Here is a 26,327-nt window from a genome sequence, read left to right as displayed (position 1 = left end):
AGCCTGGTTTTAGAGGGGTTTTGGCCATTTCCAGGCTGGTTTCTAGCCATTTCAAGCCTGGTCTTAGCTGGTCAGGCTGGAAAATGACCAGCTAAATCCAGCTAAAACCAGCCTGGTTTAAGTTGGACATAGCTGGTTTTGGCTGGGCTCCCAGTCTGGCTAGGCTGGTCAAGCTGGTTTTAGGTGGTCATCACCCGGCCTGACCAGCTAAGGCCAGGCTGGAAATGGCTGGAAACCAGCCTGTAAATAGCCAAAACCCCTCTAAAACCAGGCTGGTCGACCATCTAAAACCAGCCAACCAGCCTAGGCTGGTTTAAGCTGTTTGTTCAGTAGGGAACTTACAATTTAAATCTAAAATTATACTACAATTAATCGGTTCAGTATTGTTAATACAGTATGCTGCATTATTTACAAAAGGTTATGCACATATAATATAATTTACTGAAAAAACATGATCATAAATGGCTAAACATTATTTTATTAGCTTGTTTATCCAAATGTCTACATTACCAGATGCTTCTAAAACCAGATGCTTCAGGAATAGAAAACTTAATCTGTCCCATATGTTTCTTTGCGACCCTATACCGATTTACGACAAAACAAGAAATCAATTAACGTCCTATTCTGACGGTATGGCTGTCTGTTTAGTTTTATCTGTGACCCGTTTGAAGAGTTGTCGATTTTAAGTGAAAGTACACATATTGAAGGCATTTCGCGTTAAGCCATTGTCAACATGCTGCCGCGCCTGAGCGTGGATCCTCCTCCTCCTGCGTGAAATATCTCAATAGTTTCGTTTCTATAGGTGCTTTTGACTGGGTAAAGTCATATTTATTCGTGATTTAGGTGCGGTTTTCTGGAAGAGCGACTGAAAGGACACTCGATAGATTTGACTGTAGTGGCGAGCGGGGCATTTATTTATTTATCCTTTCAGGGTTTGTCGACGCTGCGGGGCTTGAACACTTACAACATGCTTCAGTGTTTCTTGGGACTTTTCTCAGCAGTATCACTGCTTGTGACCGTCAAAGGTTTGTATTGACTATTATTCCCTTTTAATCTACATATGTCTACGTGTAGTAAAAGCAATGTTAGCCTTAATATGCTTTAAGTAATATATTAAAATGTTGTCATTTGAGTTCGAAAGCCAATTCATTACTGTACCCTATATTTAGGCTACTGTCCACGCTTGTAATATGATATATGACTCGTGATATTATTAATAAGTATTCTGCAGTGAATTTGTTCTTTGGATCTGTATGTTAATGCAGTTACATCTATGACAACACTGTGTTTATTGTAAAGATTTTAATGTTGATAGCCTATCTCTACAAATGTGTTTCAATGTGTTTATGATCTTTAACAGTTATAGGCACATAGAAAGTCATTATATGTGTAACTATATAGTTTATTATTAATATTATTACATCTAATGATGAGATTGGACATTTAAATGACATCATAAGCCTGTTGCACAAAGCTGGTTTGGGTTTATCCAGGCAAGTTTGTGCTTAGTTTGGCAAACTTTTAACTTTTAAGTTTAAGTTTTGCCACTTTAAATTTTTTTTACTTTTTGCATTATTCGTTCATCATTTAAGATAATGTTAAATGTAGTTACAGTAACATGGCCTGTGCTTGAGCATCACTTGGGGTCTGTCTGTAGCTGTGACTGCCATTCAGATTTTTGTCAAAATGTGGTGGTACAAAATTTGATGGAGGTGGCCACCTTGTAGTTCTCTATACAGGAAAGCCCTGGTAATATCTTATTAAAATAGAAGTTATCTTTTAAATAATTACATGTGAGTTTGCTTTATCTGGATTGATTTTCACAGATATAAAAATATTTTCTTTTATGCGCCTTCTTAAACTTTACTGCATCTGCAGCGTTTATTTCAATATTAAAGAAGCATATTTCTGATAGTGATACCTGTTACTTTTCAACAGAGAATTTAATCACTGAATGACTTGTGAGAAATGAATCAAATAGACCCTCTCCTGTGTCTTGTGATTGGCTGTTTGCTGCATGTATCACACTTTCAGCAGTCCAGAGAAAGTTCATATAAAGCTTTGTGAAACTTCTTAACCTGATGTTAACTAGGTCAGGTTTGTATTTGTCCTTAAACAAAGGACAAATACAACAGACTTAAAACTCTCATGTTATTAAAAGCCAAAAAATAAAAAGGGTGTTTAAGACTAGATTTAAAAACAGACCAGGTTGTGGCTGCCTAACATGGAGAGGCAAATTATTCCAGAGTTTAGTGGCAACCACTGCAAAGGCATGGTCCCCCCTGGTTTTTAACCTTGTGTGTGGAACAGCTAAAAGTAGCTGATCGGCACATCAAATTGCCCTTGATGGAGTGTACAATAAATTAAAGCTGACAGGTATCTTGGTGCTAGTCCATTTAGGCATTTAAACATTCATTCATTTTCTTTTCAGCTTAGTCCCTTTATTAATCAGGGGTCACCACAGCGGAATGAACCGCCAACTTATCCAGCATACATTTTACGCAGCGGATGCCATTCCAGCTGCAACCCATCTCTGGGAAACATCCATACACACTCATTCACACTCATACACTATGGACCCAATTCACCTAAACCACGTCTTTGGACTGTAGGGGAAACTGGAGCACCTGGAGGAAACCCACGCAAATGCGGGGAGAACATGCAAACGCCACACAGAAACACTAACTGACTCAGCCGAGGCTTGAACCAGCGACCTTCTTGCTGTGAGGCGACAGCACTATCTACTGCACCACCACGTCGCCCCATGGCATTTCAACACCAAAACTAAGTTCTTAAAATGTATCCTAAACTGAACAGGAGGCTAGTGAAGAGAAACCAGTATGGGTGTAATGTGTTCTCGTTTGCGTGTCCCTGTCCGCAAACGAGCAGCAGCATTCTGCTCTATCTGCTGATGAGTAAGGGAGGTGAGGCTAATACCCACATAGAAGAACTTATTCTATAACTCAGAGTTTAGTTTGTTCAACCTGTTTTGTGCAACAGGTGTCATGTTTTCAAAAATATATATGTTTATATTCAGTAACAACATACCTTAAACAGAAATAAATTGGAATCATGGGCTGGGACTGTAGTAAAGTACAAAAGTGCAAATTAATTATGTGAGGATAATAACTGGATAAGGTATAAAACAAAAATATGTGTACTGTATTGTTTTTCTATAAGGCTTTCAAATGTGTTAATTAGGAAAACGCTTTAAAAGGGTAGTCCAGAGTGTATTTTTAAGGCTTGGTTGTGTTTATAAGATGCAAAGCAATGTGTGCTCATGCTTCATTTGTAGAAAATCAAGTTGTTTTTCCAAATATCTTACTTGATTTTAAACAGCTACTCGGCTAACATGAAACCTACTTCCTTCGAAAGCCCACCCTCAAGAGGCTCTGATTGGTCAGTTAACATCATGTGCTGTAATTCGCGGATCGGCTCCACGTCACCAGGAAATGCGTTATGCCCCTACAAGCACGTGCTTTTTCACTGTGTAAACACTGTCTGTCAGTCAGAGTAGTTGTTAGCCGTATCAGTTTAAGACTGAATCAGACAGAAAATGACACAGAGGACACAGCTGAACCTCATGCCTGCTCTCTAAATAAAATAAATAAAATCTGACAAGTGTCTTTCACATATATTCGGAATAAGCATGTGTAAGTAATATGAAACGCTTTCATTTCTTTTGCGAGTTTGGTATTTGAGATGTAGAACTCACGGAAATCGGCCGCATAAAGAGACACTGCAGTGCTGGTGAAGATTGTGGGTTCTTACAGTGATTTGACGGATGAATATGAATTAGCTAAATTGTTAGCAGTGCCAAACAGCATTTCCTGTTGTACCATTAATTCTAGACGCTATGCATGTAATAGATCAATTTTAGCAAATAAAAATGCTTACAGGTTGTGTGTCACAATCCACAGCTTCTTCTATCATGGTTGGTGCTGCTTTTTCTTTGAGGAGTTTTTAGCTGAATCCAGCACTGAACTGAAAGAGATTCTGGAAGCTGTCCTTCGTCAAATGCTAAAACTATTTATTTTTATAATTCTCTGGAAAGGCGACGCAGTGGGGCAGTAGGTAGTGCTGTCACGTCACAGCAAGAAGGTCGCTGGTTTGAGCATTGGCTGGGTCAAGTGGCGTTTCTGTGTGGAGTTTGCATGTTCTACCTGCGTTCGCGTGGGTTTCCTCCGGGTGCTCCGGTTTCCCCCACAAGTCCAAAGACATGCGGTACAGGTGAATTAGGTAGGCTAACTTGTCTGTTGTGTATGAGTGTGGATGAGTGTGTATGGATGTTTTCCAGAGATGGGTTGCAGCTGGAAGGCCATAAGCTGCGTAAAATATGTGCTGGATAAGTTGGCGGTTCATTCCGCTGTGGCGACCCCGGATTAATAAAAATTAAACTGTAAGCACTTCTCTCTTTGTGTCGTGTCCTTTGGAAGCCCAAATGCAGAAACAGAAGAAGCTCTGTGGAAATAGCAGCGTTGGACACCATTTTAGCTTTCTCTGCTATATTACAGCACCTCTGGCCACGGCCCTTTGCTGTGCAGGGTGTGTGCACGTGGTGAATGCACGTAACCTGACACATTTATGATCTCACTAACCCAGATTTTTTTTTTTGTAGTTTCCGAACTTCGTTCGCTGTAGGTTTGCTAAGCTAACTCTGTAAAAGCCAATGTCTACCTTTGCATTGAACTTATTACATTCAGAGATCAACTAAAGTTTCAAATATTATAGTGTTGTGGACCACCCATTTAATGATGAATGTGAATTGATAAGATTTTTGTTATTAAACACACAAAAACTACTATAGACTCAGTCTTCTACAAAATCCAAAAATGTTTTATCTTGTATGCAGTTGGTCAGTAAACTCAGTTTCTGATCAAGAATACAGATCAAACATTTTTTCAACAATCCAGACAAGTCCTAACATGAAACTGCATTATCTTTTTTTCAGAATGTCAGGTAAAGGATCCAGTATGACATTAATCTGTGTTCTGAAATGTGTTTAACAGGTACAAATGCTGTATGTCCTCTTAAGATCAACCCATTAAAACTTGTTGTGAGGTTTAATAGTTCAGCTTCAGCTGACTGCAGCACTTCTGTCACACATCAGGGGATGGGATGGGAATCCACGATGGGAGCAGTGCCCCTGTCCACAGCCAGTCTGATTACATGGAGAGTGTCACAGCTGATAGACTGGGAGATACAGCCACCATTCTGCTACATAAACTATGACGAAAATCAGTGTACAGTAGATCTCCCAGTCACTATTTACAGTGAGTTACTCTGTTATGATTATCTGTACTTTTTCATACTGATAAATCTCTAATAAATGTAGGTTGATGACTGCAGGTATCAGAGTGTGTGAATCTTCCTCCGCAGAGACTCCAGACAGTGTTTCCATCAGCACTGTGAATCAAGTAATGATGGAGGGAAACCAGTATGAGCTCCAGTGTGACATTCACAATGTGGCTCCTGCTCAGAATCTCACTGTCAACTGGTACAAAGGAGAAACTCTGGTGAATCAAACCAACTTTACAGACACCATCAAAAGGCCAGTCAGTAAAACATCTAAACTCCTGATCCATCCAGACAGAACTGATGATGGAGCTCAGTACAGATGTGAAACAGAGCTGAAACTGGGAGAAGCAGGACCTCAACCTCCTCCTAAAAACACATCAAAACCTCTCATCATTGAAGTTCACTGTAAGCTTGTTTACTGCTAAACTTGCAAGTTTGATTCAGGTCCGATATGAGTTCAACATATTAACAATCAACAATTTGATTATATAGTACACTATGATTTAAAAATGATCAGTTACACAGTAATTTCACTGATGTATTATTAGCGGCTGCTCATCATGTCTTTGCTGTAGTGCTGAGAAATGTTCCTCTGTTCTCCTCAGATAAACCAAAACACTCCATATCAACAGAGAAGATCAGTCAGAGCGATGCTGTCTATCTAAACTGTACAGTGAAGGCAAACCCGGCTGCTGTGTACACATGGCACTCAGAGCATCTGACAGAGAAGATCAGCTCCTCAGTGATCCAGTCCTCCACACTCAGTCCAGGAAACTACACCTGCACCGCCACAAACAATCTGGGAGCAGAAAGCAAAGTGTTCATCGTCAGTTCTGCAGGTCAGTTTTGATTGAATTAACACTAATCTGATTCTTCACCCTCAGGCAATGTTTACCTCAGCTTGAAGCACATTTACTGATTTTTACAGTCAATAGATCAATAAAGCACTGCAACTATGACAGGTTTGTTGACCAGTTCAAAAGTCAAACATATATTTAAAAAAATCCATTGGCTTTTTAAGAAAACAAGCTTAGTAACCAAATCTTCAAAATCTAAAAAAGGATTACAAATTTTTTGAATGTGAAGATGTATTTGTCCAATTTTTTCACCCAAAAGGAAAATTTATTTTTATCAAAGGTGCAGGTGAAAATGCTAAAATGCTAACCGATTAGCATAATATCCTTGAAAACACAATCTCTCCACTGCTGTCCAAAGCCACGCCTCCTGAAATTACGAACGCGCACCTTAAAGATGACAGTAGACAACACACTAGATCATGTCATTCACCAGTTAGAAAACTTTATAGTACTTTATAATACTACAATTTCAAATAAAAAACTGTATTATATCTAGCACGTTTTCAGTTGGGTAGCAATATTTCATGCATGCAAGAATCGCTGGTCTCATTCTCTCACACGCTGTCCTAAAGCAACTACTGTATGCTTAGTGGTTGGCTGGCGGCGTGCAGGAATTACACTTATTACTAAGCCATACTTACATGCTATTTCTGACTGAATATTCAGAGTAGCATGGTAAACAGAATATGGAGTTCAGGCTGTCATTGTTAAAATATGAACCGATGTGAATATAAAACCAACTTCATCTCAGTAAAGCAGGCTAGGCAGAATTGACTGATTTACGGATGTTTTGTTAAACTAAATAAAAATCTACATTATCGATGCTGTAAAATGTTGCTTATGAAACTGCAAATAGTCACATCAATCTTTCGCCGGAAGATTTCAGTGGCTGAACAACACTTCTGTGCATATAACCCATTCGCAACAACACAATCTACATCAGCTCTGTGTGACTAAAATAGTTTTAAAGCAGAAAATTACCTGTCTAAGAGAAATACTTCAGCCATGGTGTCGTCCTTTCTCCAGTGTGCAAAACTAGCTCCAATATTAATTCAGGATTTTAAAAAGTTTTGATTCGGCATTTGTTTTTACCCCTGTGACTCTACTTTTCATGTACTTTAATCATTACCATTGGAATGTGAAGAGACTTTCAATCAGCACAACAAAAAATATTTCTGAAGACAAATCACCTACTGCACCTTTAGTTAACCTCATGTTGTTCCAAACCCCTAAGACCTTTGTTAATTTAAGAGCTCTGTTCCTTCATATACAGCAAAGGTCATAGTGTCCAGAAAAGGAACCAAAAACTTTGTCAAATCTCTAGTATTGCCTGTAGTAAACATGCAACTTGACGATGTGAAAGATAAAACAGTCGCATTTACTTTTTTTGTTGTACAAATGTGTTCTTGGAGCTTTATATGATTAGAGTTGAATCACTGAAGTCACATGACTGACAATGTTTTTAGTTTCTTTTCTGGACTTTAAACGTCTCTGAACTGTCGCTGTTGTCTATTGAAGGTCTGAGAGATCTCTAATTCAACTCAAATACATGTGTTTCAAACTTGAACAAGGGTCTCAGAGGTTTGAAATGGCATGAGGGTGAGTAATTAATAACAGAATGTTTATTTTTAGGTCAACTAATCCTTTTAAACTATGGCCATAGGTTAAATGTAGGCCATAATTGAACTACACCACAGTCACATCACTTGAAGATCACCATCATCAAGCTTATGATATTATTTCTGTCTTCATTTTCATGAATCATCCCTTAAATTTTGATCTAGACTAGATTGCAAAAGCACAATCATAAATACACTGAGACGGTGGACGAGTGAGTAGATGCAAGCATTGTGTTATGGTTTTTACATTAACGCTTCCAGTGTGTGCCAGTTATAAAATACTCTGCTGGGCCTTTTGAGCCATCAAGCAGACAGCCCTCTCTGTTGGTCATTCAATAGGTATGGCTGCCAAGGAGTAGATAAATCTGTCTTAAATAAAAGAGCCTTTGGCTTCCTTCAGCTGTCCAATTGACTCTCTCTAGTGAAGGGGGGCGGAGAATTGGTGTTACTGTCCAAATCCTCCTACGCTATTAATCATCTGTGAAGCCCTGTTTTCAGTTCATGGTCCTCTGCACAAAGAAAAAGTTTCCCTTCCTTAAGAGAGCCTGTTATTTAGTAGTTATTTTATAGTTGGCAAGAAGGATGCAGGTTATGTCCATTCTTGGATTTACCCTAACCATACTGAATATTATACGTTCAAACACATTGTCCCAGTCAAGAGGTGGTTCTGCCACAATAGGCCTAAATTATTGTATTCACATATTTAGTTTCCTCTGGGTTTGCTTTTGAAGGTGAAGCACACTAGCATTGTACTCTTTCTGTTGGCCTAGCCTTGTCCCCTTGCACCTTTTCAAAGTTTGTGCATGCCATCCTGGCCCCATGTGACAACAGGACATCTGTCTTTTAAACTATCCACTGACAACGGGGTGATATGAGGTCAGTCTAATTAGCAGTTCAACATTGAGATTCACAAAGTATGCCTTCCTCAGAGGCAGGGGCATGACCTTAGACAGCCGTCCATACCTGGGAAAGCCCCTACTGTATCTCACATGGTACATCAGTTGTCTGAAGTTAAAAGCTGTACCTCAACCACTAAAAAACTTTTATATGAGGGGCTGCTACAGTATCTGTTGGTCTGTTGGGACAACAGTAGCTGTCCCAACAGCAGTTGTAGTCACTCGGGATGCATTCATGACCCCATTTGGGGTGGTGTGGCAGAGTTCGCTATAGACAGAACGCAAGCTTTTAAATTTAGGAGCAGAAATCCCAGGAGTCAGGGGCTGAGGCCTGGAAAAAGATAGTTTTGAAAAGGCTAAAGATCCTATTTTAGTTTTGGAAACACTGATCTATTTCAGTGTAGATGGACTGAAGTGCATACTCTTGAAAATGAAAGCATAACTGAACACAAATGTACTAGTGTAGACGGCACCAGTCTGTTTTATTAACTCTTACACCTCCAGAACTGTTAGAGGTGAATTCTTTGGTACATACTGTATGCTGCCAAGGCTGCCTCTGTATGCTTTCAAGGAGTTTTGTCATAGTTTCTAAAAATATTGGTGAAAGTTCCTTCGTTTTTGGCATGTATGTACCTCAGGAACTAATGTTTTTAGTTAAAGGAGCTCTTTTGAGTCTCCTACTTTAGTGTGAGGTCTAATTACAATAAATATAAAAACAAATTTTAGCAACAATTACCAGTCAAATTTCCTTGTAAGTGTTTATGATATGTTACAAAAGTGTTTATGATATGTTACATAGTAAGTTGGGGTAAGCAATTGAGTCTCTTGGTCTCTTAAAAAGTCTTAACTCATACATCCTCTATTATCATCACAAAACCCAGAACAAAAGCACAGCATGGATTACGGTGTCCTCAATCCACAAGTTGTTAATTTTGGTGAGTTTTGTGAGTGTTACGAGTGTCATCCAATCAGGAAAATGGCCAGAGAGGAAAATAGTTCTCAGGGGACCAGATTGGTGGAGAGTTCCTATAACCACCCCCTTAGAAAGCACATCTACAGATAGCACTCCATAGGAGGTTCCCATCTGGAAAGATCTTAGATCTCAAGCTTGATTCACCACCACAACTTGAGATTTGGAAACTGTGGTTTGGCTCCTGAGAGGTACATACACCTACGCTATTGTGAGCGCATTCAGGATGCTAAAACTCCCACCATGTGGAAAGTGTTTGCCCTGAAATGACAGCTTTGTGCATTGTGGTGTGTACAGCGACATCTGGAGACAGTCCACTGACTATTTTTGTGTCAGTCCTAAAGCTTCTGCAAACAGGATTGGCTCCTGTTATGCAAAGCTTATATGGCAGCTATTTTAAGTAGCTTTGCACCTAGTATTGAGCCTCTGTATGGGAGCTTTGCATATACAGTGCCAAACAGTTGAGGACATTTTTCAAACCAAACGTTCCTTCCCAGAGCCTTGCTACTGAGAGGATTTTCAGCAAATCTGCACCACAGTCTTGAGGTGCTATAATTTGTCACCTGATTTCTCTGTTAGTCACTAGATTTGCAGTGATTTCACACATGCTTCAGACGCTGGCACAAGCTGAAAGTTTCCTATTGCATCAACACAACGACACCAAATCTCATAATCTTCTCAGGGTTACGGGATGATATTATTTGTAACTTGTAGGCCCTTGGCATCATTATGTCTAATGTAACAGAATGACATCTTCGATCCCATTTAGACAATTTGTAGCAGCTGACTTTCTCAAAGTAAATTCAGGCTTTTTACTAAGGGTGCTTTCACACCTGTGGATCGATTGTTTTGTTCCAAAACAGGGATCAAAATTGTTACAATGTTGCTTTTCATTCTTGGTGTGGTTCGTTTTCACACAGCAAAGTTAAAAAGGACCAAGATAGTTAAAACAAGACACGTGCGAATAAACTCTCCTCACACTGGTCAGAGTTCCACGATTTATTTTCAACATAGTCTCATTCTGAAAACGTAGCTCTATATACATTTCTGGAGATCGCGAAATATGTAGCCAGAAGTACGTATGACTGTAATTCATTTTTAAAATAAACGATATGGGGCGGTACAACGCCATTGCTTTTTGCACTTACCAGCTGACCCCTTACCTTCGTGTGGATGGCTTTCTCGCTGTTACCAGTTTGTTAAGTAGCTCGCCATGTACTTAAGATGCGGACTTAAGATGCAGAGAGCCGTTGACCACGACGATAGAGTTTTGGTCAGGTGAAGAACGATTTCAGAAAGACAAAAAACATTAACAACAAGCCAAAAAAGTATAATAAACCAGTAAATAACAGGGTGAGAATGTGATAAAATCTGAAAACGTGGTAAAAATCAGACGTGGATTGTTTTTGAAAATTGTTGGTTTGGTTTAGGGCAGTGGGTGGGCAGCTCAATCAATACAGTTGGTTGTGTGTATAGAAGGAGGATTGTGGGTCAGTAGATCGGTCAGTCAGTCAGTGACAGCGGCCTCTGGTGGGTTTACGCAAGAACAGCAGGCACGAATGGCACTCACAAGAGATATCTGAGATCTCAAAAACGCATACACAGCAGTCTCTGCTGGATCTGCGAAAACAAAAACTGCAAAAAAAAAAAACATAGCTCCTGGGACCTATTTGAAGCTCTCCAGAAATGTATATAGAGGTACGTTTTCAGAATGAGCCTGGGTTGTTTATTTTCCAGGATTCTGCTCAGCTGTCATACTTCATTATTTTAATTGATGAGCAATTCACGAGTTCACACTTGCAATAGTTTCAGAATAAAGCGTATTTGGCGTGCTGTCCGGGGAGAGGGCTCTGAGCTCGGGGAAGACACCCAAACTCGAGTTATTCCTCTTATCAGGAAACAAAGAGGAATAGGGATTGGAGCGAAGTATCTAGCCCGGCCCCAGAACGCTCCCCCCGGGATTGTAATGCTTAAGAGGTGAGGTGACGGGGTGGTGGAGGGTTGCTAAAGTCGTAAGATGCTGCAGGTAAGACAGCTTTGGTATATATAGGGGTTTGGTCAAGAACTGATTGGATAATAGAATAATTGTCAATGACGTATTTGATACTGAAACTTCTGCGCGTGCTCCTCCAGAAATTTGTTATAAAACATCACTAAGTCATTATAATGGAAAAGGTGCACTTTAATTTTGAATGTGACACCCACAGACATCGTCATCAAATATAAATCAGAGATAAGACTTTCTCATACATAGCCTCATTTCAGTTTTTTACGTTTGTAAAATGTATCCAATAATCTATCAATCTATTGCAGTTTGTTTGTAACATAATATTTGTTATTTTAAAATAATAATAAGACATTTAATTACTTTTGTTTTCATTAATAATGATGAGCTTAAAAACGTTGGCTAGATTTATGCAATACAGGTTTTACATTTTAGAGAAATAACAGATGAACCGAGACTGAGTCACATCATGAAGCAGATCTGTGTTGATCTTTTTTTCGAGGTGTCAGTGCAGAAATGAACAAAACAATCCCAGCAGGCACACAACATCATAAGACATTAATATTAGGTTAGATTTTGGTCATGACGTCAATGACTAGCCAGCATCTAAGGACATTATTTTGACGTCCAATAACGACATCAATTAACGTTGATATTTGGTTGTTTTTTTTTGTGTTGGAAAGTGACTAAAATCCAATGTCTGATAGATGTCATAGTGGTAACGTCCACACAACGTCAATGTGTAACATGATTAGACGTTGATATTTGGTTGGACGTTGGAAATTTACTTCAGCCTGACATTGAGTTCTGATGTCAACCCGATTTTCATTTCCAAACACAATCCAGCGTCCCCACGACGTTGGGGTACAACGTCAATATGACATAAGTTGACTCCCTGTGCCTGCAGGAATAGGCATAATACTAAATATTATAAGATTAAAATATGCAAAGAATAGCTGATGGTAAATTTGGTCAATTTTCCTAATGGATAAACAGCAATCGGTAATATTTCACTTTCGTAATTGACACGAAATGCACATTTACCGGTACGAATGACATCCCGCCCTACTCATAATTCTCTCTGCATATAACCATATAGACCTAGTACATAACCATAATACACTGTGAAGTAGACTGGTTGGTTAGTTTGTTGGATTGCAATGCTTTCTCACTATAGTCGATACGCTACAGAGTTCGATTCATCAGATCCTAGACTAAACAATTGCTTTGGTGAAGATCCAAGCGCAGTTGCAGTGTTCACATATGTCCAAACAGACCAAGCTAAGGGGCAAATTCACCAGGTTTCGAAACTAAAGTCTAGGTGTGAGAGCACCCTTAAAACCCATTTTATAGGTTGGCCTGTAAAATGTTATCCCTAAAACTCTACATTTAAATTTGAACTCTTCTTACAAATGTGGACCAAGGCTTGTATTCATTTTGGAACAAAACATTTGAACAAAAACACTGAAAATGAGGATGCAAACAAGCATGTGTTATGATGTATGATTTAGCTTGTTTATACAAGTTGATTATCTTTAAATCTTAGTTTTGCTTTATCATAAAGTTCATTCTTTATCTACAGGTTGTTTTTGCTGTTTTGAAAAAGCTTCACATTCACATTCGATCATTTATCAAGCACTTTAGTCAAATGCAAATAAGGACCAGTTCAACAATAGTCTCTTGTAATTACCCGTCCAGTGGTGTTGTGTTCCTGCCAGGCTGTTCCAGGATAACCGCTGCTGTTTGTTTGCAATAAATCAAGCCGAGTCATACTTTTGTTGAGGAAGCTGTCGATGCATTCATCTGATGGTAAAACCATTAATGTCATTTCTCCCACAGGAAGGACCACATTCTGGGCCATTGTTATAGCTGGCGTCGTGTTGGCAGTCCTGTTAATCGTCTCTTATGTAATAATCAAGATTAAAAGTCCTCCAAACACTGTCATTTAACAAACTTGCAAGAGATGACCTCAAATCAGGAACGTCTCCTCAGGGAGATCATGAAAAACTTGACTATTCTTGGTTTGTTTTTAAATAACAGATGTGATTGTGCATGGCTTGAGGTGCTGCGAGTAGAAAGCAGCTCTCTTTTTTGCTTTAAATTAGGCTATTTTATGTGTTCAATGAATGTTATTGTGCTGACAGCACAAAATATGACTTCAAACTATTATTGAGCATGTGCACTGAACGAAAAAGTTAGCTTAAAATTGTAAGGCAACTCGCTGCAGAGCTTTTTTAGTTGACTCAACTTAAATCGATTGAAGTGCAGTACTTGTGTTAAAAGTTTAGTCAACTCAAAAAAGCTGTGCAGCAAGTTGCTTAACATGTTTAAGTTGAGTCCACTTTTTTTACAGTGTGGAAATAGCATTACTGCATGACACTACGTTAATTAATTGTGCCTCTACATAAATCAGGGTCTATACAACAGTGGTTTAAATGGGTGAATTTAACTTCAAATTTGTAGAACTAGAAAATCCTCAAAAACAACCATAGTTAGAAAAAAGTACATTCCCACTAACAAGTGATCACATAATGAGGCTTGGTCAGGAACCCGCGGTGTCACTTTTAAACACACAGGACACCTTAAGCATTGTTTTTTCCGCATGCAGGTTTCCTGTAATTGCTTTAATTGAGAAACCTCTGGCATCAACATGCAGACATGGGAATTTCATTACGTCAGCTAATGCTGAGATTGCACTAGCTGGCATGTCTTTCGTCTCCAGTTGTGAAATGCAGGTCTACTTTATGAATGAAAAAAGGAGTGAGATCATTGACAGCACTTCGCTTCACTCTATTCTTTACATAACCATATCATGTGGCTTCAGGAGACTTGGAATACAAAGCAAGTTGTCTATTTATACTGTCATAGTTTTGGTGTTGACACAAAGGTTTCTTTTTGGGTCACCAATGGAGTACTCTGTAGATCATTTTAATAATGCTTAAGGGGCATTAAAAAATGGCACTACGCCTAGTGGTCCTGTCCAAGTGTTAATATGTGAGGAGTGAGAATGTGTTGATTCTGACAGATTTATAATGTGTTTCTACCCAAGTAGGTACTGTAGCAGACAATCCGGAGACCTCCAATTGGGGGAAATTTTACTGCAAGTAGGCTGGGTGACCTCCAAGTGGACTTATGCTGTAAGTGAGCTGGGTTTAGGGTTGGTGTAGGTGTAGTAGACATTAATAAAACACAACAGGTTACTATGAGGTTGGGTTTAACGTTGGGGTAGATGTAGACGTTAATAAAACACAATATTGGCTCTCTCAGCAAGGATTTTGTGTTTTTAAAAGATGTCTAATAGACGTCTAAACCAGGGATTCTCAACCAGTGTGCCTCCGTGATCCTGCAGGTGGGCCGCGAGATAGCTTAAAATCAACTTAATTATTGTACTATAATTATTTGATTTCAATATTAAATATATTGTATATAAAATGATTGGTGTAATAGCAGTTCCCGTTTTCTATTATTGATTACTTCGGACTGCAAAAAAGAGTCTCACTGTAAAATACAGACTTAAACATGGCTGCACTTTCAACCACTGCACGTCTACTAGGACTACATGCTAATATGTATAAAGCAAACCATCACACAAATGTAAAGATAACGATGATTAGTGGTAACTGTCACGGATTGGTCAGGCTCTCACGATCCCCACTCACGAAGATCACCATCACCTGACTTCTAATGAGCACACAGCTGCATCACATTCACGAGCACCAGATAAAAGCACAGCACTCCAGTCGCTCATTGTCCGGGCTCGTCTCGACGAAAGCGGACAACTGAGCGACCACTCAGCGTAGTCATCCTCAGCTAAAACAAACGCTTTACTTACCTGTTCTCTTTGTATTCCTCCTAGTCTTCCTGGTCCACCCGAATCGTCCTGTCTTCCAGTCCTTCCAAGTCTGTGTCATCCTCTGTCAGCTGTATCTGGTGTGTGCTGTCCATCCTCGTGTATTCCTGTTACCCAGCCACGGAGGAAAAGACCCCAACATCATTCCTGATCCTCCTGGCTATCCTTCATGTGCTCCTTGTTGTCATTTAATAAACACCCTAACGTTTCCTTACCTCTGTCTCCTGTCCGCTTCATAACAGAAGCCCGGACCAATAACGACGACAACATGAGCACCCCCGATCACTTTCAAGAGCTGGTGGACCAGTTGAAGCGGATTCTACAGCCACCAGCTCCACTTTCCAATCGCCTGAGTCAACAGCCTCTCCAGAACCAGAACCCATGATAATAGAGTCTGGAAGACTGACATCAGCGGAACGACAGAGGAGGCTGACCCGGGGTCTGTGTCTATACTGCGGTGTCAGTGGACACACCCGTATGGAGTGTCCCCTTCGTCCCATTCGGACTTCAGTGAGTGTATTCAGTACGAATATTGAACAATGTAAACCACTTACTACCACCGTACAAATAACTACTGCCTCTATTTCTCTCCTTGTCACAGCCCTCATCGACTCCGGGTCAGCAGGGAACTTCATCTCCCAATCCCTCTGTCGTCAACTCCACCTACGTACTGAGGCGTCCTCGCATATATACCAGATACAACCGATAACCCAGTGCACTCGATCTTCGACCCGTATCCATCGACAATGCGAAGACATCCTTCTTCAAGTGGGGTTGTTACATCAAGAGAGGATTCAATTTCTGGTTCTGGAGGGTGCAAATATGGACATCATTCTAGGGCGCCCGTGGCTGGTGAAGCACGATCCCATCATCTCTTGGGGCACAGGAGAGATAAAGAAATGGGGATCTGGATGTACACCTACCTGTTTTCCAAATCTCCCTCTTCAAGGTCGGAACCCCATTTCTTTGTTTACAACATCGGTCGAGAGTCCTCCTGAGAAACAGTCTATCCACATTCCTAAGGAGTACAGCTCCTTTCATGATGTCTTCTGCCCCAAGAGAGCTTCCCAGCTACCGCCGCATCGGCCATGGGACTGCGCGATCGACCTAGTTCCAGATGCCCAGTTGCCAAGAGGTAGGATCTACCCGCTCTCGCTTCCAGAGAATCAGGCAATGGAAGATTACATAAGGGAGGCTCTGAGTCAGGGGTACATACGTCACTCAAAATCACCAGCCGCCTCAAGCTTCTTCTTTGTGGCCAAGAAGGACGGAGGGCTGCGTCCATGCATCGACTACAGGGTCCTAAATAACGGTACAGTAAAATACCGATATCCCCTTCCTCTGGTACCAGCCGCTTTGGAACAGCTCCGAGAAGCTAAAGTCTTCACTAAATTGGACCTCCGCAGCGCGTATAATCTGATAAGAATACGTGAGGGGGACCAATGGAAGACAGCATTCGTGACCCCTACTGGCCACTATGAATATGAGGTCATGCCTTACGGTCTGGTCAACGCCCCCTCCGTATTCCAAAACTTCATTCATGAAGTCCTCCGGGAGTTTCTTCACCACTTTGTAATAGTGTACATAGATGACATCCTCATTTACTCCCGGAGTGAGGCCGAACATCGCCAACACGTTGCGGAGGTCCTACACACATTGAGAGAACATCACCTCTACCTCAAAGCGGAGAAATGCTCATTCCACCAGAAGTCGATTCATTTCTTGGGATACATCATTGACCAAACCGGTATACGTATGGATGGGAAGAAAATTGAGGCTGTTCTATCCTGGTCAGAACCCACTTCCATTAAGGAGCTCCAGAGGTTTCTTGGGTTTGCTAACTTCTATAGACGGTTTATCAAGGACTACAGCAGGATTACATCACCTCTCACTAATCTCCTCAAGGGTAAACCCAAAGGACTGGAGTGGACCAAAGAAGCAGCCGCAGCCTTCCGCCTTCTTAAGAAGGAGTTCACAAGGGCCCCACTCCTGACTCATCCTGACCCAAATCTTCCTTTCGTGGTGGAAGTGGACGCATCCACCACCGGCGTCGGGGCAGTATTATCCCAACATCATGATACACCGCCCCGACTGCATCCCTGTGCCTATTTCTCTCGGAAGTTGAGCCCGGCGGAGCAGAATTACAGCATAGGAGACAGGGAGCTTCTAGCAATCAAGCTAGCCTTGGAGGAGTGGCGTCACTGGTTGGAGGGAGCCAAACATCCGTTCCAGGTGATCACAGATCACAAAAACCTCCAATATATCAAAGAGGCCAAGAGACTATGTCCACGTCAAGCCAGATGGTCACTTTTCTTCTCACGTTTTGATTTCTCCATTTCCTATCGTCCAGGACCCAAGAATCTAAGAGCAGACGCTCTCTCTCGTTTACACGAGCATCACGATCATGAAGAACTCCCAACGAAGATTCTTCCCGAACACATCTCCATTTGTCCGATCACCTGGAACGCTCCTCCAGTCGTTGCCACTCCGGAAGCCCCTGCTCCGCCGGGATGCCCTCCTCATCGGCAGTTCATACCACCTGAACACCGGGTAGATCTGATCCACTCCTTACATACCTCGCTAGGCACTGGACATCCAGGGATCAACAATACTCTCTCGCTAGTATCCCAACGATTCTGGTGGCCAAACATGGCAAGGGATGTGAGGCAATATGTTCAGGGCTGTAAGGACTGTGCCCAATCCAAGAGCCCACGTCATCTACCCGCTGGAAAGCTCCATCCCTTGCCGATTCCGAACCGTCCCTGGTCACACCTAGGAGTGGACTTTATCACTGACCTCCCCTCGTCAGAAGGTAATACCTGTATTCTAGTCATCGTAGATAGATTCTCAAAGTTTGTCAAACTAATCCCTCTGAAAGGTCTTCCCACAGCCTTTGAAACAGCCGACAATATCTTTAATCAAGTCTTCAGGTCATTTGGTATTCCAGAAGATATTGTGTCGGACAGAGGTCCACAGTTCATCTCACGTCTATGGAAAGCCTTCTTCAAGCTCCTAGGTGTGGCCGTCAGCCTCTCTTCTGGATATCATCCCCAAACCAACGGGCAGACAGAGAGGAAGATTCAGGAGGTGGGACGGTTCCTGAGGACCTTCTGCAGTGGTCACCAGAGCTCCTGGAGCCAGTATTTGGGCTGGGCAGAATATGCCCAAAATTCACTGCGGCAACCCTCCACCGGACTCACGCCATTCCAGTGCGTCCTGGGCTTCCAACCACCGCTCTTTCCCTGGGATGGCGAACCATCTGATGTCCCCGCAGTGGATCACTGGTTCCGGGAGAGCGAGAGAGTCTGGGACGAGGCTCATCAACATCTGCAGAGGGCAGTCCGTCGAAGCAAGGTAACCGCCGATAGAAGAAGGTCTGAAGAACCCAGATACACACCCGGACAAAAGGTGTGGCTATCCACCCGGGACATACGCATGCGACTGCCCTCTCGCAAGTTAAGTCCCCGATTTGTTGGTCCCTTCACCATCGTGGAACAGGTTAACCCCGTCACCTACAAACTACAATTACCCTCTCACTACCGTATTCACCCTACATTCCACGTATCACTCCTGAAACCCTATCACGATCCTGTTCTTCCCTCCACAGAGCCTGACCACGAAGAGGAACCCCCTCCTCCACTGCTCCTAGAAGAAGGAGCCGTCTACGCAGTGAAGGAGATCTTGCGTTCCCGACGTCGTGGTGGCCAGTTGGAGTACCTGGTGGACTGGGAAGGGTACGGCCCCGAAGAAAGGACATGGGTTCCCAGAGCTGATATTCTCGATCCTAGTCTCATGGTGGAGTTTCATGAGAGCCACCCTGAGTTCCCAGCGCCTAGAGGCAGAGGGAGACCACCACGGCGTCGGAGGTGTCGGCCCTCAGGAGCGGGCCCTGGGGAGGGGGGTACTGTCACGGATTGGTCAGGCTCTCACGATCCCCACTCACGAAGATCACCATCACCTGACTTCTAATGAGCACACAGCTGCATCACATTCACGAGCACCAGATAAAAGCACAGCACTCCAGTCGCTCATTGTCCGGGCTCGTCTCGACGAAAGCGGACAACTGAGCGACCACTCAGCGTAGTCATCCTCAGCTAAAACAAACGCTTTACTTACCTGTTCTCTTTGTATTCCTCCTAGTCTTCCTGGTCCACCCGAATCGTCCTGTCTTCCAGTCCTTCCAAGTCTGTGTCATCCTCTGTCAGCTGTATCTGGTGTGTGCTGTCCATCCTCGTGTATTCCTGTTACCCAGCCACGGAGGAAAAGACCCCAACATCATTCCTGATCCTCCTGGCTATCCTTCATGTGCTCCTTGTTGTCATTTAATAAACACCCTAACGTTTCCTTACCTCTGTCTCCTGTCCGCTTCATAACAGTAACCAGTTCATGCGTGTCTCATGTCTGTGACTCATGTCAGAGTCACACATCTCTATTGATTTACAAACTATGCGTGCTCTATTTGTTTGAACTCTTACAGAAAGATCTAGCGGTGGTGTTTTAGTAAACAGTTGATCGCTACTGTCAGCGAACTCCAATAATATCCTAAAAACCCTAATATCCTTTTCTTTAATGGATAAGATCAATAGATGAATAGTAGTTAGTCCAATTAAAAAAAAGTTGTCATCTATTGTCCTGTACAGGTTCATTTATTAAGGAAAAGGCATTTTTTAAATATAAAATGCTGTAGAAAATTAAGGTATTATAAATTAATCTATTAATAGTATAAGCAAAAGAAATGTTTTTGTAAATAAAGGTTTAAAATAAGCTTTTTTTCTAGACGATCAGTTTAAGAAAAAATGTCAGACATAGGCCTTCAAAAAATTTTCGGAAAAGGAGGTGGGTCCCGAAGTGAACAAGTTTGAGAACCCCTGGTCTAAACATAGCCGTCTTGGCTAAAACAAGGCTAAACTGTCAGTGAGAATCTTATAGATGTCTAAGAATAGGCCAAAACTAGACTAGTCATCAAATAAATAGAAATGAATGACTGCACATATAAAGTCTGTCTAATCTGTTTGATGAATAGTCTAGTTTTGGCCTATTCTTAGACATCTATTAGATTTTCACTCCATATTTACCCTTGTTTTAGCCAAGCTGTCTATGTTTAGATGTCTATTAGACGTCTATTAAACACAAAATTGTTTGCTGGCCTGTGCCATGTACAAGACATTAAACAAAAATAAAAACTCCAGGTGTGAACAGCCCACTTGAAACTCAAGTCCCACCTGCTTGGAGATGGCTCCGACCTCTGTTTATAGACTTCTCGATCTACCAAACAATCTGAAAGAGAATCACAAAGCATGAGCATAACTTTTTGAAGTTATCACATTGTCGCTGCAGTATAAAAAATATGAGCAAAAAGGACTGAGGTCTAACCCTTGTAGTATCACACCATCCAATGAATCTCACAAAATCACTGCAAATGAAATTTGAAATAATTGCAAGTTTTTTTGTGATAAAACACAATTCTTTTCTCTCAGAATTAACGCTATAGGTCATCCACTTTATAGTGAATAATAACCTTTTAAATGTATTTTAATTATAATTTATTTTAGTCCTTAAAATTAACAAAAAGTGCTTAAAACTTCGTTAAAAGTCCTGGAATTTAACTGCGATGCATGTATAAATCCTGATATATTGTGATATTTTAATTTTTAAAAGCAATTAAATAGTCACATTTTTCTATTATTGTCTGTGTTAATTAGGTACTTTTTAGGTCATTTACATTAATGGATGACCTACACTGTAAAAAAAATCTGTTAATTAACAATATCCAAGTATTTTTCTGTTTATTTACAGTTGTGAATTGCATTATGAGACCTTGATCTCTGCTCTGATGACTTTTGATGTTGAAAAACCAACTCTACAGTTTAACAAAGTGACGTTTATTGATATTTTTTAGTTTGAAATAATAATATAATGTATTAGAAATAATAAATAGTCTGTAAAAAAACAGAAAATGTGCAGGCACAGCTTATTACAAGGTTTTTGTACCGTATATACAACACCAACCCAGACAATATATCACTTTAAACTATTGAAAATGTCGATAAAAGTCACTTTTTCAAACTTTTCAAGGTTAAAAGTTGTTGAAAGAAAGGTCAACGTCCCATAGTGCAATTTAAAAGCATTAATAAACAAGGAAAATGGGAGAAAAATAACATGATACACAAAATATGGTAAATTAACTGATATTTTTTTACTCATGGTACACAATAGGGCTGCACGATATTGGGAAAAAACTGACTTTGCCATATTTAGTTTTTTAGCAGTATATATTGCAATATGAATATGATTTCACATTGAGTAACCATATTTGGAAAGAATTCCCTATATTACATTGACAGATGATTTTGTAGGGAAGTGGATCTGCATAAAATGATATAAAAATATGCAAAATAAAATTAAGCACTGATGAAAACAATAGAACAAAGCTAAAAAAAAACAGTACTTCATGGCTTTCTGTGAATTCTAACAGCATAGAGGTGCAGAAACGCAATAATCAAATGTAAAGTAACACCGTATGAGCTTTTTAAAAAATAAATAAACAATAAACATTTGTCAAAGTAGCAAACTTTACATTCACAAAACATTTTTTGTGCCCAAATAGTTTAAATTAGCTTGAAATCTTACTGTAACAAGCCTGAAAATCACATAAAAATTCCTGTAGATCCTGCGATGTGACTATTGCAGATTCACACACTGCGATATCGATGTAGAAACGATATATTGTGCAACCCTAGTTCACAAGTAATAAGTAATAATAATAATAATAATAGTCTGTTCTACAAAATTAATACCATGACATCAATTTTCACTCATGGACTGTTTCGTCCATCCACTGTTTTATCGCTAAAGTGAACTTGTTACATCAATAGCGCTGTTACTATTGCAAATGTATGTCTTTTTTTTCTATGTATTTGTTTTTTGAACAAAAGGAATGGTGCAACATTTTCATCTTGGGATGCATTAGTGATCAAGAGCATGCTATGATTACTTGAAAATTGCAACTAACACTAACTGTAACATTAACAATCTGAAAACTGCTAGCAAACTTAATTGCTGGCTAATGACTAAGCAAAACATTGTGAATCTGGTTCTTGTTAACCAAGGATTACAAAGATATAATGTGAACTAACAACATTGGTCTAATATGAACTGCATTTTACAGTTTATAAGGCTTCATTTATAAAATGTTGCTTAGAAGCAGCCTATATTTGATCATTTCTCAAATGTGTGTGCGTATAGTTGAGAGAAATGAACAGAATGACCCAATTTCCAAATACTTTGAATCTACCACAAGGAAAAGTGTGTACATTTGTCAGAACTTGACATGGTGCTGAGCACTTTTCCCATCAGAACCAAATGTTTTTATGATCTGAACGCTGGTGTCGATTTTGCCGTACGCACATTCAGATCAGTGTGAACTCGCTTTTTTGTAAACAAGGCTCCACGTATGCAGAAAGTTGTGTTCGGTTTTTTTTCTGTTTAATGCGTGGAGTTTAATGGAAGAATAATGTTAATAGGGTTATATAATTGCATGTGATATGCACAGATTGCTCTGATCAGCTGAATTCTTCTCATTATGATTGGCTGATCCTGAGCATTCAAGCTTTATCTAAGTGTAAACTCTCTGTCAAATGGTACTTTTTCAGATAAAGTAAGACCACAGGTTGCTTTTATGTTATTTACTGTAACTTTTCAATACAAAATTGCATCCAATATTCGACTGACGACAAAAGAAAACAGCATTTTTATTTTCAAATCATTTAATAATGTAAATACTTTAATAATCTAAAAACTTAAGCTAGGAAATGAATTTCTTACACAGTTTCAGTGTTTAGAAGTGACTCGTTTAGATTAGTGGTGACTAATAATCCCTCTGATTGGCTGCTGCATTCATAAGCTCAACAGAATTGTCTGTGATTGGTTAGATTGGTTCTCAGTGCTGCAAAGAATTGTGTTAAAAACAATAAATCTGATGGCAACCTAAATGTAATGGCCATGAACTGACACTTCAGTCATTCTCACATTCAGCTTCAGGTGTTGAGAGCTATAATCATTAGCTGCACTTATTTCTGATACTAAATAGTAAAGGGATTATTTTTTTATCACACTTCTCAGCCTTATTTTACAACATGTGAAGCTGTTTTACAAATTGTGAAAAGGTGGCTAATTAATACTAATTCATATGTTTTAATTTGTATAATTTTTACAAATATTTTTTATAAAAAGAAGATTTATAAACAGAGGCATGCCTCCGAACCCCATCTCTAATCCCAAGCGTCATTGGAAGATGAGCAAATCATACTAAGATGTATGAATGAGAGCCGGGGCGCCGCTGGCAAGTACAGGCCTTATGACAACATTTCGATGGTGTCCCGGACTAAAATGAAGAGCCAGTACGGGGGGGAGTTGATGGGGTTGGTGTTATCGTGGGCGAAAATGACGAGTAGGGCGGTGGGGCGGGGGGATGGGGGGGGTAATGGCCTGTTTCCATTGAGTGGTACAGTATGGGTCGGTACGGGTCACCTTTATCAGACTTGCATTTCCACTGCCAAAAGGGTACCAATGGTGGGCGTGGTGTACGACAGAAAGTTTCAGTCGATGTCATTCTCGCTCAAGGAAATGTCGACAGTAAAGCTGTACGGGTCGTTCACATAATATATATGTGAAGCACTTACACGAAACAGATGCTTTATACACATTTGATTATAAATGCAGATCAATGACAGTGCGAAATAGCCTACTGCAACGTCTGCAATTATATAAAATAAATAAATAAATGCAACATATATCAACACATACAGATGCTAACAATCTCTGATATGTTACCAATTATAGAACTACACACAGCACAGATTTAGTCTTTATTAAAGTTCAAAAACAACATAGCATATAGCCCAGTCAGTGCAAACCTCTCATCTGTATCTTTAATCTTCAGCAGCACATGTAGCCTCTGTTAGAGAGTATTTCCGTCATTCCGAGTTCATAATAGTCCAAAAGATGATGATAACAGTTAAACAGGGCAGTTTGTTCGTGTTTTACTGTGCTGAAAGATTCATTTGCTCCTTTATTTTTTCACACTTCACTCTGGCGTTTGTTCGTTTCTTAAAGGATCGGATGTCAGAAGCACTTCAATAATCACGCGCACATTATTATCATCAGCTCAAAAAGTTTGTTATTTCAAATATAGACACACATGCTTTAAACTCTCATGCTTATACAGCCTTGTAAACAACTATGGGGCACAGAGTAGATTCTGCTGTTCTTCTTGGCTTTGTGGCTGTTCATTAAGATGACGATAAGGTTTGTTTGAGCTCGGGTTGACCATGGCTTGTTATTATATGTATATATTATTACGATGTAATGTCTCGGCTGTGCATTTAAAAAATTTCCTGTGTTTTCATTGTTCGGCTTGTCCACAAGCGAGTGACGTATCTCTGTAAACCAATAGTGTTCAGCTGCACGTCTTGCTCCACCTTTTGGTACCCTTTGGTTGTGCTAGGTACCCTTTTGAAAGGGTACCCAAAAAGTGGTACAGTACGGTTCACTTTTAGGTACCTTTTGACAGTGGAAACGGCCATAAAAACGTACTGAACCATACTGTACCACTTAGTGGAAATGGGCCATAATAGTAACTTTGGGGGCCCCAATGAATCGTCTCTTAGAATCGTCCTAATTTTCCTCCTATGAATGAGAGGGTAAATTCATACGAATTAGCCACCAAATCAAAAAAAATTTAAATCTTTCTCAGAATTGTAAGACAAAGTCAGAAATCTCTTCCCACTCAGAACTGGACTTTATGATTATATCTTCTATATCTTTAAAGTATATAAATAAATAAATACTTAAATAAATATAGTCGATGAACAATAAAAAAGGTATTATTGGTAATAATAAAAGGTGACTGTTGACTTTTTTGCTCTCATGATATAAACCGCCAATTGTGAGAATAAAAATTGTGAAAATGGGGTTCGCTTAAAGCAGGGGTCTCCATACTCGGTCCTGGAGTGCCGGGGTCCTGCATAGTTTAGTTCCAACCCCAATTAGACATGCCCGAACCAGCTAATGAAGCACTTTCTAGGTATACTAGAAACTTCCAGGCAGCTTATGTTGAAGGAAGTTGGACCAACTAAGCAGGACACCATCCCTCCACGACCGAGTTTAGACACTCCTGGCTTAAAGGGATAGTTCACCCAAGAAACATTCTATCATCATTTATTTACCCTTCTGTTTTAACGCAAAAGAAGACATTATGAAGTACATTGAAAAACATGTAACCATTGACATCCATAATATTTGTTTTTCAACTGGATGTTAATGCTTGAAGGTTTCCAACATTTTTCCATATATTTTCACCTCACAGCAAGGAGGTTGCTGGTTCGTGTCCCAGTTGGACCAGTTGGCATTTCTGTGTGGAGTTTGCATGTTCTCCCCGTGTTAGCATGGGTTTCCTCTGGGGGCTCCGGTTTCCCCCACAGTCCAAAGACATGCACTATAGGTGAATTGAATAAACTAAATTGGCCGTAGTGTATGATTGTGTGTGAATATGAGAGTGTATGGGTGTTTCCCAGTACTGGGTTTGCAGCTGGAAGGGCATCCACTGCGTAAAATATATGCTGTAATAGTTGGCAGTTCATTCGCTGCAGCTCCTCTGATAAATGAGGTACTAATCCAAAGGAAAACAAATAAAAATCTCAAACTAGTTTTGAACAAGCAAAGAGAGGCAGAATTCACATTTCTGGGTGAATTATCCCTTTAACTGTGCAGGAGCATTTCTGACACCTTATCGTTAATTTAGCTGGCATTTCTGTTCATCATGGTGGCATCTA

The 26,327-nt window shown here is 40.3% G+C and overlaps 1 protein-coding gene across 2 annotated transcripts in view; it reads left to right on the top strand.

The window, feature by feature from the left end:
• Positions 1-761: 761 nt before the first annotated feature.
• The window catches only part of LOC130221547 (intercellular adhesion molecule 1), a 41,613-nt gene continuing 16,047 nt past the window's right edge, over positions 762-26,327 (top strand). The window contains exons 1-5 of one of the 2 annotated variants that reach the window (XM_056454076.1): positions 762-1,025; positions 5,010-5,273; positions 5,380-5,703; positions 5,904-6,137; positions 13,485-15,260. In XM_056454076.1, coding sequence (XP_056310051.1) covers positions 968-1,025; positions 5,010-5,273; positions 5,380-5,703; positions 5,904-6,137; positions 13,485-13,594 — 990 coding nt within the window. In that variant the 5' untranslated portion in view covers positions 762-967 and the 3' untranslated portion in view covers positions 13,595-15,260. Of the gene's footprint in view, positions 1,026-5,009; positions 5,274-5,379; positions 5,704-5,903; positions 6,138-13,484; positions 15,261-26,327 lie in introns of those variants that run through there. The other variant, XM_056454075.1, reaches the window with a different exon arrangement.

Source organism: Danio aesculapii, chromosome 3 (assembly GCF_903798145.1).
Source record: "Danio aesculapii chromosome 3, fDanAes4.1, whole genome shotgun sequence".
NCBI classification, from domain to species: domain Eukaryota; kingdom Metazoa; phylum Chordata; class Actinopteri; order Cypriniformes; family Danionidae; genus Danio; species Danio aesculapii.
The sequence above is the reverse complement of the archived record's forward strand: the minus strand, read 5'-3'. Positions and strand labels throughout refer to the sequence as shown.